This window comes from Heterodontus francisci, chromosome 27 (genome assembly GCF_036365525.1).
Source record: "Heterodontus francisci isolate sHetFra1 chromosome 27, sHetFra1.hap1, whole genome shotgun sequence".
NCBI classification, from domain to species: Eukaryota; Metazoa; Chordata; class Chondrichthyes; order Heterodontiformes; family Heterodontidae; genus Heterodontus; species Heterodontus francisci.
Window position 1 is genome coordinate 31,924,685 of NC_090397.1, and position 16,382 is coordinate 31,941,066.

The following is a 16,382-nucleotide window of genomic DNA, read 5'->3' on the forward strand; positions in this document are numbered from 1 at the left end:
AGTATGTAGACAGGCCAACTAGGGGCGATGCCACATTGGATTTGGTACTGGGTAATGAACCCGGCCAGGTGTTAGATTTAGATGTAGGTGAGCACTTTGGTGATAGTGATCACAATTCGGTTAGGTTTACCTTAGCGATGGGCAGGGACAGGTATATACCGCAGGGCAAAAATTATAGCTGGGGGAAAGGAAATTATGATGCGATTAGGCAAGATTTAGGATGCGTAGGATGGGGAAGGAAACTGCAGGGGATGGGAACAATCGAAAAGTGGAGCTTATTCAAGGAGCAGCTACTGCGTGTCCTTGATAAGTATGTACCTGTGAGGCAGGGAGGAAGTTGTCGAGCGAGGGAGCCATGGTTTACTAAAGAAGTTGAAGCGCTTGTCAAGAGGAAGAAGAAGGCTTATGTTCGGATGAGACGTGAAGGCTCAGTTAGGGCGCTTGAGAGTTACAAGCTAGCCAGGAAGGATCTAAAGGGAGAGCTAAGACGAGCAAGGAGAGGACACGAGAAGTCATTGGCGGATAGGATCAGGGAAAACCCTAAGGCTTTCTATAGGTATATCAGGAATAAAAGAATGACTAGAGTTAGATTAGGGCCAATCAAGGATAGTAGTGGGAAGTTGTGTGTGGAATCAGAGGAGGTAGGGGAAATGTTAAATGAATATTTTGCGTCAGTATTTACAGTAGAGAAAGAAAATGTTGTCGAGGAGAATACTGAGATTCAGGCTACTAGGCTAGATGGGATTGAGGTTCACAAGGAGGAGGTGTTAGCAATTTTGGAAAGTGTGAAAATAGATAAGTCCCCTGGGCCAGATGGGATTTATCCTAGGATTCTCTGGGAAGCTAGGGAGGAGATTGCAGAGCCTTTGTCCTTGATCTTTATGTCGTCATTGTCGACAGGAATAGTGCCGGAAGACTGGAGGATAGCAAATGTTGTCCCCTTGTTCAAGAAGGGGAGTAGAGACAGCCCTGGTAATTATAGACCTGTGAGCCTTACTTCGGTTGTGGGTAAAATGTTGGAAAAGGTTATAAGAGACAGGATTTATAATCATCTTGAAAAGAATAAGTTCATTAGAGATAGTCAGCACGGTTTTGTGAAGGGTAGGTCGTGCCTCACAAACATTATTGAGTTTTTCGAGAAGGTGACCAAACAGGTGGATGAGGGTAAAGCAGTGGATGTGGTGTATATGGATTTCAGTAAGGCGTTTGATAAGGTTCCCCATGGTAGGCTATTGCAGAAAATACGGAAGTATGGGGTTGAAGGTGATTTAGAGCTTTGGATCAGAAATTGGCTAGCTGAAAGAAGACAGAGGGTGGTGGTTGATGGCAAGTGTTCATCCTGGAGTTTAGTTACTAGTGGTGTACCACAAGGATCTGTTTTGGGGCCACCGCTGTTTGTCATTTTTATAAATGACCTGGAAGAGGGTGTAGAAGGGTGGGTTAGTAAATTTGCGGATGACACTAAGGTCGGTGGAGTTGTGGATAGTGCCGAAGGACGTTGTAGGGTACAGAGGGACATAGATAGGCTGCAGAGCTGGGCTGAGAGATGGCAAATGGAGTTTAATGCAGAAAAGTGTGCAGCTGTACAAAACTCTGGTGAGACCGCACCTGGAGTATTGCATGCAGTTCTGGTCACCACATTATAGGAAGGATGTGGAAGCTATGGAAAGGGTGCGGAGGAGATTTACTAGGATGTTGCCTGGTATGGAGGGAAGGTCTTACGAGGAAAGGCTGAGGGACTTGAGGTTGTTTTCGTTGGAGAGAAGGAGGAGGAGAGGTGACTTAATAGAGACATATAAGATAATCAGAGGGTTAGATAGGGTGGATAGTGAGAGTCTTTTTCCTCGGATGGTGATGGCAAACACGAGGGGACAGAGCTTTAAGTTGAGGGGTGATAGATATAGGACAGATGTCAGAGGTAGTTTCTTTACTCAGAGAGTAGTAGGGGCGTGGAACGCCCTGCCTGCAACAGTAGTAGACTCGCCAACTTTAAGGGCATTTAAGTGGTCATTGGATAGACATATGGATGAAAATGGAATAGTGTAGGTCAGATGGTTTCACAGGTCGGCGCAACATCGAGGGCCGAAGGGCCTGTACTGCGCTGTAATTTTCTAATTCTAATTCTAAATAACGCTTCAGAGCCTTCACTCACTCAGCCAGAGTTTTTTTAAAAAGCTCATAAAACCACTCGGGTGTAAAGAATTGCCAATTGAACGGCTATGTAAACAAACTGTAGCAAAGAAAAAAACACTTGAAATGCCTATTACACAACTGAGTAAACAAACAGCATAGCTGGAAGCTAGACAATCAGACATGCACTGCTGTCAATCCAAGCAGCCAAGTGAGTTTTTCTTAAAGGTGAAACAAGTACAGAGTCACAGAACCAGGTCTTCAAGCAAGTTTTAAAGCAAAAGAACAGCAGAAACATGGGTATCAATTTTCCCAGCATGAACTAGAAAGCCTTGGATATCCTATCTGAGTTCAAACTGTTCCAACAGAGAATGCAATTATGCTTTACAGAGCAAGTAATTGTAGAACTAGAAAAACAGGCTGTAAAAGTAATGATAGCAATTATAAATGAGGGATTACACAGAATCAATACCTCAGGCATATCTAAAACGGACCAGAAAGATCCCTCAAAGATATGAAAAGCGCTGGAACATTAGCTCCAGTTGCGAGTGAATTTCAGAATTCACTGCCTAGAATTGATGTCCTGCAGGCAACAGCCACAGAAATCAATAGACCAGTTCATCAGTAGATGCCGTAGTAAGGGCAACAAATGCGATTTCTCAGAAGCTGAGCTGTCATGGCAAATAATGGAGCTGGTGATTTTAGCAACACCTTTTGAAGCATTTCAGAAAGACCTCTGGAGAAAAAGAAAGATCACGGCATTGATGCACTGCTGGAAGATGGCAGGAAATACAAAGCCATTGTAACTGGACAACAGCACCTACAAGCACTAGGTGCAGCCAACAGTATCAGCACAATAACCGGGTTGAAATGAGCAAGGAAGCTGTGTGGTTGGTCCCACTCACAACAAAGCTGTCCTGCATTTTGTGACCTGTGCAAGGTGTGCATGCAAAAGGACACTGGGCCCACCTAGGCAGGAAATCAGGCTCCAAAGATGGGGCCAGCAGTCATGACAGGACACAGACAAACAGAAAACAGGGCAACAGCAGCAAAGAAAGCGCCAGAGACCTGTGTAAATGCAAGCTGATACACGAGATTCACAGTGAAACAGACCTGAGACAAGAGCCAGAGAGAAGCAAGTCTCAGTCAGAAGATGAGCAAGCATTCCACATTGTGAACCTGACACACCATGTCGATGAAGTCAAGCAGTTGGAAGCTTTCGCTACTATTAACATCACGTGCCCAAAGAAAGGCGGCACAGTGGCGCAGTGGTTAGCACCGCAGCCTCACAGCTCCAGGGACCCGGGTTCGATTCCGGGTCCTGCCTGTGTGGAGTTTGCAAGTTCTCCCTGTGTCTGCGTGGGTTTTCTCCGGGTGCTCCGGTTTCCTCCCACAAGCCAAAAGACTTGCAGGTTGATAGGTAAATTGGCCATTATAAATTGTCACTAGTATAGGTAGGTGGTAGGGAAATATAGGGACAGGTGGGGATGTTTGGTAGGAATATGGGATTAGTGTAGGATTAGTATAAATGGGTGGTTGATGTTCGGCACAGACTTGGTGGGCCGAAGGGCCTGTTTCAGTGCTGTATCTCTAATCTAATCTAATCTAAAAAAAAGGTGGCAAACATACACTCAAGGTCAAGATTGGCACTAGTGCTAGTGCAAATATCCTACCAGTCTAAATCTTCAAAGACATGTGCCAGAGTTGTTGGAAATCAATGATACAACCAGCAACTGCCTCGTTATCTGCATACAACGGGTCACCCATCCCTTGCAGTGGCACATTAACAATGCAATGCAGATGCGGCAAGTCAGCGTGGAAACCACAAATGTTCTACCTAGTAGACATGAGTGGACCAGCAGTGGCAGGACTACCAGCGTGTAAGGACCGCAACATCATAACTATCCACAAGAGCATTGCCAAGGGGAAATCTCCAAGGACCGGAACCCACTTGCAGACTTTAACCAGCATCAAGTGGTGCAGTCTGGAAACTCAGCAACAGCCTTCAATTTTGCTATCTAGAGAACTGCCTACACCACAATGAGCCAGAATGGACAGGTATCTCCATGAGACCAAGTATTCTTCCCCCAACAAGTCCTTGCTCTTGAGTCCCAAGCCTTCACACACACAGGATGAGGAGAGGCGAAGGTCACGCAATGTCCTGAGGAGGCAGAGGAGGAATGAGTTGAAGCATTGTTTGTTATCTCTTCGAGATGAGGTACTGGAACTTTCCAAGAATGACCAGACCTAAAAAGTGGTCATCTTGAGAAAAGCAACAGATATGTTAGCAGGCTGAAGGCAGAGCAACAAAAACTGAATGCAGAGAAGGAGAATCTTCAGAAAAAACAGCAACAGATGAGACACAAATGCCCGAGCAAGAGTTGTCAAACCACCGAGAAGATGTATGGACTTTTGAGCCTCTATACTTGTAAATTTCACAATCTCTATCCCTGTCTAAATAATTTTGATATCTAATTTTGTGTGTTTCTTACTTTTAGCATACGAGACTTATCTTTGGAAAGAGGAGGGATGTTGTGTCATTGCCTTTAAGAGTGATGTCCCTTTAAGATTTTAGTATGCTAATGAGCTGAGTACCAGGATGTGGTCATGTGACTGCATACCAGATGTACTCTGTTACTGTAACACCTAGAGGCATCATGTAAATAGTTAGCTGTTAATAAACCAGTTTGAGATCTTCAACAACCTGAACTCCACACATCTCACTTATGTTGCATCAGACAACATAAAAAAGCTTGTTACCGGGCATTTAAAAAACTCAACTTTCATTGATCCTGAAATGTTTCATAGTTCTATGTAAGTTTCATGATTAGCCTGTAGCAAGACAGTAACATCAATAATTGGCATTTTAAGTAAATTTTTAGTAAAATTCATTAATCTATTCTGGAGGAATCTTCAAAAAACATTAAGCATGAATGAGTTGCTTGCCAGCATTTTCTCTGCAACACTATCATTTTTTACCAACATCCATATTTTCCAATAAACTTGTTGAATAAAGGAATTTTGCCTCCAAAATAGCCACTTTCAGACAGCAGGTTAGCGATTTTAGCAGACGTATAAATTAATTTCACTTTGCATTTTACTGTTTGTTTTATGTATTTGATGACTAATTTAAACCATAGTCCATGAACAGGACACAATTCATTAGGACAGGAAAGCGTCAGTGCTGTAGAGTTTGGCAATGATAACCCATTCTCTACAATATAAATACAAGATAAACAGTGTAGAGACTCCCACTGGACCTTAAACCGAGACAGTCCAATGATTATGTCTATCACAGAACCAAAGTAAATGTAACCCTGTGAATAATGTGCCCAATAAGTTTAACATTTGTACAAGTTTCAAAGTACAAAGAAGGCAAATGTGACCTATCTGCTTAGCAACAAATTTGCTATCATGCAAACCAATTTCCTAAAATTTAATTGTACCAAAACTGTTGTAAATCAAATTTATGAATAGCATTGCCCCATAGAACTGAACTGAAATCATGCAGTGCTAACCAATCTTTTATTATCCATGAAACATAGTTATTTGTTTTGATCTTATAAATTAATTTGTACTACTAGGCATCAGTTGATAATGCTTTTGCCTCTGACTTAGAAGTGTGTGAATTCAAGCACCCCCACCCCACCTCCCGTCAAGCTTTGAGCAAAGAGTCCAGACAACACTGAGGGAAGGCTCCACTTTTGGAGGTGTCATCCTTCAAATGAGATTTTAAAACTGACTTATCAGATCAATGTAAAATACTCCATGGCACAATTTGAAAAAGAGCAGTGAGTTTTTATAGGAGTCAGTTTTTATCTTTACCACCTGCAGGTGGTAATTCGATGGAGCAGGTCAGTCATCAGTTGTAGAACCTGCCAGATTGTCATTCCATTGATTTCAAGGTGGAGGTGCGAAGGGGGGAGGTGTGGGCAATCCAGTCTGCCGGATTAGCACCCAGGCAGTGAAGATGAAAATTTACCTGCCATCCTGGCTAACATTGTTTATTTGTACTGCTTTGAGAAATTTCTCAGAGATGTGATAAGACACTATAGGTCTTCTGTTGCAATGTAGTTAGTTAGAAAGCAGGAGAATCCCAACAGAAATTCACCCCCAGAGTTTTTCAGTTGGGCTGTAGCACTATCCAAGAGCATTTTATCATTGCTCAGATATCTTAAGATATGCTGCACTAGCTCTGAGCCATTTGACAAAAGCATGCTGACAAGAAGAAAGGTTTAACAGTAAATGTGAGAACGTGCACTCTGTTGCATTTGCTAACTAATATGATGTAAAAAGACAGTCCCAGGAGAGCTGTGGAAGCCAAAGCATTAGATTATGGAAACTCTGAATGACACAAAAGGGAAAAGAATGATATAGTAGCTGTCTCAAGCCTGGTAACACGTGCACTCTTTGCAGTAAGATCTCTATAATTTATCTTATCTTTCAGCAGTTACACTACTGGAATTAAATAGCAACTGGTACATGATTTATGTCACCAATCTTTGAAATATTTGACCTCTAAAGGCTATTTAAAAATGTTCCCACAGAAAATGGCATTCAACGCAAGTTCAGAAAAACACGTACAAGCATTTTTTTGCTGAGTAGGAAATTTTCAGGGTTTGATTTGCTCCGAAGTGGTTTTTATATTCCTTATGTGAATTTTCAAATAATTTTCATTTGGAAGATCATGTACTGCTAATTATATTCTAATTTTTATAAGCAAGTCAAATATACTGATCCAAAGCTTATTTTATTTCTAAATTTATTTTTAAAATGATGAAATTATAGGGTCACTTTTCCAATTATGCACTCTTGGAGCAGAGTCTCAGCCACTGGAAGCACCTACTGGGAAATCACATATGTCCCACCCGGGTTTTCTATCCATAATGGATTCAACATCATGGTTGTGCATGACCAGTTTCTCAACATGTGCTCCTGGGAAGTGAGGTTCTGTGCTGGGAGCACATATTTGGAAAATGTACTTAATTGTTCCAAAATGTGACAAATTGACCCATAAAAGTGCAAATTTCTAAATACAGAATCATCTATGTGTCTCTAGTGCATAGGAGAGCTGTTCAGGGAATCAGTTCATTGTGTTAATTGAAATATAAACAGAAAATGCTGTAAATAAATGTCTGGCTGCTTCTGTGGAGAGAGCAACAGAGTTAATGTTTCAGGTTTGTGACTTTTTATTAGAACTGGGAGAAGTTAGAAATGTAATAGGTTTTGAGCAAGTGAAAGGGCGAGGGTGGGAAGAAGAACCAAAGGGAAGGTCTGTGATAGGGTGAAGGGCAGGAGAGGTTAAATGACAAAAGGTTTCATGGTGCAAGGCCACAGGGAGTGGTAATTGGACTAGTAAAGAAAGAAACAATGTGTCTAGAGGAGGCGTGAATTACAGGATCCTGGATAGCTGTGTCCGAGAGCAAAATGAAGGAAATAAAAGAGAAACCAAACCAGCAAAGGAAAAAGAAAACAAAATGGGGCAGAGGTTTTGATCTAAATTTGTTGAACTCAATGTTGGGTTCAGGAGGCTGTAAAGTGCCCAATCAAATGATGAGGTGCTGTTCCTTGAGCTTACGGTGAACTTTATAGGAACGCAGCAGCAGGCCAAGAACAGAAAGGTCAGAGTGGGAGCAAGGTGGAGAATTAAAACGATAGGTGATTGGAAGTTCAGAGTCATGCTTGTGGTCTGAATGGAGGTGTTCTGCAAAGTGTTTGGTCTCCCCAGTATAAAGGCGACCACATCATGAGCAGCGAATATAGTATACTAAATTGAAAGAAGTACAAGTAAATTGCTGTTTCACCTGGAAGAAGTGTTTAGGGGCTAGGACGGTGAGGAGAGGAGATAAAAGGGCAGGTGTTGTATCTCCTGTGCTTGCATGGAAAGGTGCCATAGAAAAGGGGAGGGGGTATTCGGGGTGACAGGAGTGGACCAGGGTATTGCAGAGGGAACAGTCTCTTTGGAATGCTGAAAGGGGATGGGTGAGGAAGATCTGTTTGGTAGTGGCATCACGCTGGAGATGGCGGAAATAGTGGGTGATGATTTGTTGAATATGGAGGTTGGTGGGGTGGAAGTTGAGGACAGGGGGAATCCTAACATGGTTCTGGGAGGAAGGGGAAGTGATAAGAGAAGTGCATGAAATAGAATGGACATGGTTGAAGGTGGAGATGAATCCTTGTTGGTTGAGGAAAAAGGAGGACATATCAGAAGTGCTGGTATGGAAGGTTGCATCGTTGAACAGGTGCGATGGAGATGGAGAAACTGGGAGAATGGAATGGTGTCCTTATAGGAAGCGGGGTGTGAGGATGTGTAGTCAAGGTAGCTGTGGTCTCCTCTACATAGCAGTCACCTGTACATTGGGGAGACCAAACGTAGATTGGGTGACTGCTTTGCGGAACACCTCCACTCGGTCTGAAAACATGATCCTGAGCTTCCGGTTGCTTGCCATTTCAACAACACCCCTTGCTCTCATGCCCACATTTCTGTCCTTGGCCTGCTGCAGTGTTCCACTGAACATTAAGGCAAGCTCGAGGAGCAACACCTCATCTTTTGATTAGGCACTCTACAGCCTTGTGGACTCAACATTGAGTACAACCATTTCAGAGCATGAATGGCCTTTTTTTTACTTATTTCTTTTTTAAACTTTATTTTATTTTATTTTTTAACCTTGTGCCTGTTTTTCATGTTGTGCTTTTGGACAGAGCTGCTCATTATTCTACCATTAACAATCTCTTTGGACGAATTATTTCTCTTTCAACTCAACCATTAACACATTCTTTGCCTTTGTCGCATGACATCTTTGTTATTTAATCTCTCCTGCCCTCTGCCCTATCACACACCTCTTTTTTCTCTTCCCCACCACCAACACACCCCCCCCCCCCCACCCCTTCACTTGGTTAAAACCTAATACTTTTCTTACCTTTGCCAGTTCTGATGAAAGGTCACAGACCTGAAACATTAACTCTGCTTCTTTCTCCACAGATGCTGCCTGACCTGCTGAGTATTTCCAGCACTTTCTGTTTTTATAAACTGCAGGAGTCTGTGGGCCTATTGTGAATATTGGTTGATGTAGGCTATCCCCTGAAATAGAGGCAGAGAAGTCAAAGATGGGTAGGGAGGAGTCCAAAATAGAACACGTGAAGACAAGAGAAGGGTGGAAATTGGAAGCAAATTTGATTAAATTTTCCAGTTCAGGGCAAGAGCAGGAAGCAGCACCGATATAACAAGTCATCAATCTACTGGAAAAAGAGGTGAGGGAGGGAGGGGGCCTGTGTAGAACGAGAACAAAGAATGTTCCGTGTATCCCACAAAAAGTTCCCACATATTAATTGATCCTGTCTAGTGAAGGGTTGCTCTGGTACCTGGCATCACTAGATTTACCATCTAAAATCTAACAAATGAATACATTACAGTATCAAGATAATGGAGAGTTTACCAGTCTAGTTATCATGAACTTGTTTTGTTTAAAGGGGTTTGCTAAAGACTTGAAGCTTAATGTGATAACTATCTTGATAATATTTCCAGTACACTTGTGCCAGGTGAGATGTATACTTGAGACTTGAATTTACGCATGTGCACTGAGAATGGTCCACCAGCCATGTATATCGAGAAATCGTGGGTCAGCTGCTCACGATGTCAATCTATGTTCTCCGAGCAGGCGAGACTCCCCGCTAGTGTCGCACATTTTTTAAAAACAGCCTATAGTGCTACAGCCAAAGGTGGACATGTAAGGACATGTAAGATTGTTATCAAGTTCTTTTGGTTAATAGTTACTGCATGGTTAAACATTGATGGAATGCCATGGTAAACTTTGAGTGTACATTCTTCCATAGACACTAACCTGCCAGGACACATCAGGATATTACACATGAGCTGACAATTATATTTCTGATTGAAAGGTATGGGCAGCGTGCGCAAAATTTCCCAATATGTGCTCCAGTCAGCAGGACTCCCCAATAGCGAGCATCATAAAATCAAATAAAGTCCCCCATTAAATTCATGGAAGATGATAGATGATAATTGGAGTCTACTCTTTTCACAGAATGAATCTGTATGAACTTATCAAGAAGAACAACTTCCAGGGTTTTACCATTTCTCTTATTTGCCGATTTGCATACACTTTACTAAAGAGTTTACAAATGCTCTGCAGGGAAAAAATAATTCACTGTGACCTGAAACCTGTAAGTAATGTAATAATATTACAGCATCATATACAATTGATATCACCATTATACTGCACTTGGCAAATCAATACCGACAGCATTTGTGTTGTAAAAATAGGCAGTATGTAGTTATATTACCTAATCATGACTCTACACTTTTATGTTCAAATACACATGTGGAATGTGATATACCAGTCTCTTGTACTGCCTGACAGTTTTCTGAGACATTCAAAATAATAGATAATTTCCCAACAGCATAAAAATCTATCAAAATGTTAAACCAAAGTAAATAAAAGGAGTCAGAGAGCAAAACCAGTGCAAGTTTCTCTCTTGGAGGGACTGAGTGTGTTAGACAACAACAAGAGCATTATATAGTACATTCATGACTAAGTCAGAACGTGTGGAATCAGGGTTCAGGTAGCAGACTGGAAAAACAGCTGGGTACAAAATAGTGGTTAAAGGTAATTACTCAGGTTGCCAAATGGTGGGAAGTGGTGTTCCATAGGATTGGTGCTGGGATTACTGTTGTTCATAAATGATTTGGACTTGGGGATCAGAAGCAAATTTTCAAATTTTGCAGAGAACACCAAGTTGGGGGGTGGGGGTTGTTAATACAAAGGAGGACTGTGACAAAATACAGGAAAACAGTAATAAACTTGCAGAATGGCTGTGCAATTGACAAATAAACTTCAATATAGATAAGTGTGAGATAATACATGTTGGTAGGAGGAATTGTAAGGCCACATACTCTCTTGAAATTAAGGGCTGAATTTTTCAGTGATGCCCAAGCTCCTGCCGCCGGGAGCAGAAGCATGAGCCGCTGTCGCTTAGGTGGGTGGCAAGCTGGGAAGCGGTATTCAGCGGCAGGCAGCCAATTAACTGTCGGCAGGTGGAGGAGGCATCCTATAAGATGATGGTGGCGGCGTGAGATCACACCACTGGAAGTGCTGGCACCATATTTAAAGGGCTGCCAACACTCTTTTTTTTAAATCAATCCAGCCATAAAGAAGCCCAAGTGGAAGACCTACTACAGAGGGCCTGTCAAAGAATGGCAGATGGAAGATCCCACGTGGCACCATAGTTTAGTGTTGCCTCCTTGCAGGTCCTCCTCCAGGCAGCTCAGGCAAGGTGGGAGATCCTCTTCCCCCAAGACGGAAGAAGACCTGCCGCCAGACCAGGCAAGCCTGGACAGAGATCGCAGAGGAGGTCAGTATCCGTGCAGCCGTCTCCAGAACCTGGCTGCAGTGCTGCAAGCGGGTGAATAACCTCATGCGATCAGCTCAGGTGAGTGCACCACACATTGCTTTTCTTAGGGGCGGATATGTGGCTATGCATGAGGGTGAGGTTGCGAGAAAAGGATGCCAACCCAGTCAATGGCAATGGTGCCAGTCAGCAGCATTCCCTGTTGCAGGCATGGCAGCATCTTGGTGAATGGCCCTGGTCTGTCAGAGCTGATTCCTGCACTGCCACTTCTGAGTGGCCGCATGCAGAGGGCATTTCAGTGGCACCATCATGGACAGTGAGATGACACCAGCATAGGCATTGCGTGTGTCTTTGTCAGGTGACTAACTATGCTCACCTATGTGTTTGCAGGAGAAGACAGCCCACAATGTGAATGGAAAGGGCAAAGACCAGCAGTGGCGTCCCGTTCCTTGTAATCCTGACCCTCATGGAGGAGGAGGCATTAGAGCTTGGTGGACAACATGGGGACCGTTTCAATGCTGTTGGTGAGACAGGAGTGGAGACATGAAAGAGTGAGTGGCCGCATGGATGGGCACAAGAGAGCCTCTGGCGAACATGAGGCTTGATGCTTGTGTGTTCACCACAGATCACATGGAGCTTCACACTAGGAGTAGTCTGAAGGGAGTGATGGAATGTGCATTGCCCTCTAATTAATCTTCTCTCTCACGTAGGGCAAATGTAAGAGCAGACAGCTCCAGAGACCGGGGACAGCCGTCACATCATTCCCCTGCACACACTCCACCAGCGCAGATACTCTCACGTCGGTGGGTATCCAGTTGCGAGTAAATTTGGGATCATAATCAAAGGTGTGTTGCCTACCTGATGCCAGGGTAAAGAACATCACGGAGAGAGTGCAGAAAATTCTGCAGGGGGAAGGGAGTCAGCCAGAAGTTGTGGTTGTCAGTACCAGTGACATGGAGAGACTAGGTATTGAAGTCCTATGGTCAGATTTTCAGGAGCTAGGGAGGAAGTTAAAAAGTAGAACCTCGAATGTAGTAACCTCTGGATTACTGCCAGTGCCACATGCTAGCGAAAGTGGATTGAGGCATGTTGTAGGAGGGAGGGCTTCAGATTCTTGGGACATTGGGACCAGTTCTAGGGCAGGAGGCACCAATTCAAAAGGGATGAGTTGCATCTCAACAGGACTGGGACCCATGTCCTTGTGGGGAGGTTCACTGGTGTGGTATGGAGGGTTTAAACTAAATTGGCAGGGGGATCAGCACCAGCTCATGGAAGTAGAAAAGAGGAATAAGGTGCATAAAGGAGTGAGAGTGTTGGATAATACTAGAGATGATAATAATATTAAATAGGATCAGATTAAGAAGGACTATGAGGAATACAAAGACAAGTTTACAATGCATGTATGTAAATGTACAAAGTGTGGTGAATCACAAATAGGGAATATGATGCAGTGGCAATAATGGAAACATAGCTTAAAATGGTGAGGGCAGGGCACTTAATATTTAAAGATACAAAGTGTTCCGCAAGGGATGGAAAAAGGGAGGTATGGTACTGATATAGGGAAGACATTGTAGTGTTGAAACGGAGGATGCTTTTGAGGAAGCAAAGACAGAATCCATTTGGTGCGAGTTGAGAAGCAAAAAGGGTATGATCACATTACTGGAGGTATTCTATAGGTCTCCAAATAGTGAGAGATAGAGGAGCAAATCTGCAGGGAAATCAGACATGTCCAAGAACTATTAGAGTGGTGATATTGGGGGTCTTTCGATTGGGATAATGTTAGAGTAAAAGGTAAGGAGGGGGAGGAATTTCTGAAATGTGTTGAGGAGAACTTCCTTGACTAGTATGTTCTCGATCTAACTAGGAAGGAGGCATTGCTGGAATATGGTGCTGGGAAGTGAGGTGGGCCATGTGTCTGTGGGGGAACACTTGGGTAAGAGTGATCATTGTATCATAAGGTTTAGATTAGTAATGGAGAAGAGCAAGGAATCATCTAAAGTAGAACTTGTAAATTGGAAGAGAGCTAACTTCAATGGGATGAGAGGGGATCCAGCCAGGGTAAAATGGAACCAAAGAATGACAGGTAAAACTATAACAGAACAATGGGTGATCTTTAAGGCGGAGATGTTTCAGGTACAGGCTAAGTACATTCCAACAAGGGTGAAAGGTAAGGGAACCAAAACCAGGGCTCCTTGGATGGCGAGGGAGATAGAGAATATGAAGAAACAAGAAAGAGGTTGTATGATGCATGTCAGGTGAATTCTTTAAGCAAAAACCAGGCCAAATACAATGAGTTGAGAGGGGAAGTAAAGAGGAAAATAAGACTGGCAAATGGAGAATATGAGAATAGAATGGTAGTTAACATAAAAGGAACCCCAAAAATCTTCTACCGGCATGTAAATAGTAAGCGGTTAGTAAGAGGTGGGTGGGACCTGTTAGGGACAAAGAGGGTGACATATACGCAGAAGCGCAGGGCAAGGCTGGAATACTGAATGAGTACTGGTGTTTACTAAGGAAGAGAATGCGAACAAAATATCGGTAGAAGCGAAGATGGTAAAGGTAGTGGATGGGGGGGGGGGGGTGTTGGGGGGTGGAAGTTGATAGGGAGGATGTATGGAAAAGCTGACTCTGCTTAGAATGAATAGGACGCCTGGTCCGGATGTCTGCATGCCAAGTTGCTCAAGGAAATGTGGGTGGAGGTAGTAGCATAAGGGCTTGCCATAATCTTCCAATCTTCCCTAGATATTGGGGCGATGCCAGAAGATTGCAGAGTGTCAAATGTGACACCCTTATTCAAGAAAGGGTGTAAGGACATTCCTCGTAACTACAGGCTGGTCAGTTTAACATCACTGGTGGGTAAGGTTTTAGAAACAGTAATCAGGGAAAAAAAATCAACAGGCTCTTGGTTTGTTTATTAAGGAGAGCCAGCACAGATTTATAATATACAGATTGTGCTTGACTAATCTAATTGAATTTTTTGACGAAGGAAAATTGATGATGGGAAAACAATGGATATTGTCTATAGGGACATTAAGAAAGCATTTGACATAGTACCACATAAAATGCTGGTTAACAAAATTGAGGCTCATGGAATAGGAGGGTCAGTGTCAGCCTGGCTAAAAATATGGCTTAAGGATAGAAAATAGCAAGTTATGGTAAATGGTTGTTATTCAGATTGGAAGATGGTAGACCGTGGTGTTCCCAAGGTTCAGTGCTAGGACCAATTTTTTCTGATTTTATATATATATAATATTAAAGACATGGATTTTGAAATACAGAGTAAAATTTTCAACATTTGCAGATGACACCAAACTTGGAGGTGTTGCAGACAGTGAGGATGATACCAATCAATTGGAACAAGGTATAGATAGGCTAGCAGAATGCGCAGACAAGTGGCAAATGGAATTTAATACAGTGAGGTGATGTATTTTGGCTGAAGGGATAGGGAGAGGCAAGATAGACTAATTGGCACAGTTCTAATGAGTGTACATGAACAGAGGGACCTGGGGGTTCATGTGTATAGGTCTTAGAAGATGGCAGGACATATTGAGAGAGTACTTAAGACAGCATATGAGATCCTGGGCTTCATAATTAGAGGTATTGAGTACAAAAGCAGGGGACTTATGCTGAACCTATATAAAGCTCTAGTTAGACCACAACAGTGTATTGCATTCAGTTTTGGTCACCACACTTCAGGAATGATGTGAGGGTCCTTGAGAAGTGTGCAGAGGAGATTTACCAGAATGGTTCCAGGGCTAGGGGATTTTAGCTACAATGTTAAGTTGGAGAAGCTGGTGGTGTTCTCCTTGGAGCAAAAGCGATTGAGGGGAGATTTGATAGGGGTGTACAAGATTATGGCAGGTTTAGGTAAGGTGGACAAAGAAAAACTGTTCCCATTAGCTGATGGCACAAGGACTAAGGGATACAGATTTAAGGTTTTGGACAAGAGATGCAGGGGATGTGCAGAAGAACTTTTTTTACACAGTGAGTGGTAATGAGACAGAACTCACTGTCTACGAGGGTGGTGGAAGCAATGACAATGAATGATTTCAAAAGGAAATAGGATGGGCACTTGAGGGACATAAACTTGCAGGGCTACGAGGATAGAGCAGGGGAATGGGACATTCAGAGAGCTGGCATGGACTCGATGGGCTGAATGGCTTCCTTCTGTGCCCTTATGACTCTATGATTGATGAGCACACCACACTGGCACCCGAGCAGCTGGCAGAGGCTGTGACAGACAAGGCCAGCAATACTCTGAGGACCGTGGGAGGCTAGGGCGATGCTGAGCCTCAGGCTGATGACATGCCTCTGGAGTCGTCAGCAAGGCAGCAGATGCTGGAGCTACAGCATGAGGTGAGGGGACATCTGGCGGAGATTCCAAAGACTATGCGCACCCTGGCACAAACAGTGGATAAGTCCATCCGGGCTATGTGTGCTGCCATGTCTCTGACATGTACACACTTGGTTTCCTCCATCGAGAGATTGTCGACTCTCATGGAGAGCAATATCCAGCAGACCAGTGGCTGCAGGAGATGCGGCAGACCTGCACGATATCGCCAACTCCATGAGCTTTGTGCAGCAATGGCTGGGGTGGGATGGTGGGGCGTGAAGTGCCTAGACTCATCTCCAGGTCATCACACACCTCAGGTGAGCAGAAAGGTACAGGTGGGCCTTGAAAGGGTTGAAGAGATGCTGTCTGGTGCATCTGGGGGCTCCTCTCATGACACTCCTGGTGTGGGCAGGGGCCCCTCAGCCCCTCTATCAGTGACACCAGCACCTCAGATAGTCACGACAACAGAGGAGGCTCCTGCACTTGTGCAGGAGGCCCTCCAGGCCTCAGGCAGCCACAGGACGATGGTCAAGGTCATCCCAAGCCACAGGGC

General features: G+C 43.6%; 1 protein-coding gene across 1 annotated transcript in view; it reads left to right on the top strand.

Moving 5' to 3' along the window:
• Window positions 1-16,382, top strand: part of dyrk4 (dual-specificity tyrosine-(Y)-phosphorylation regulated kinase 4) — a 126,915-nt gene that overhangs the window by 60,386 nt on the left and 50,147 nt on the right. Inside the window, exon 7 of the mRNA XM_068059726.1 lies at window positions 10,173-10,311. Coding sequence (XP_067915827.1) covers window positions 10,173-10,311 — 139 coding nt within the window. The remainder of the gene's footprint in view (window positions 1-10,172; window positions 10,312-16,382) is intronic.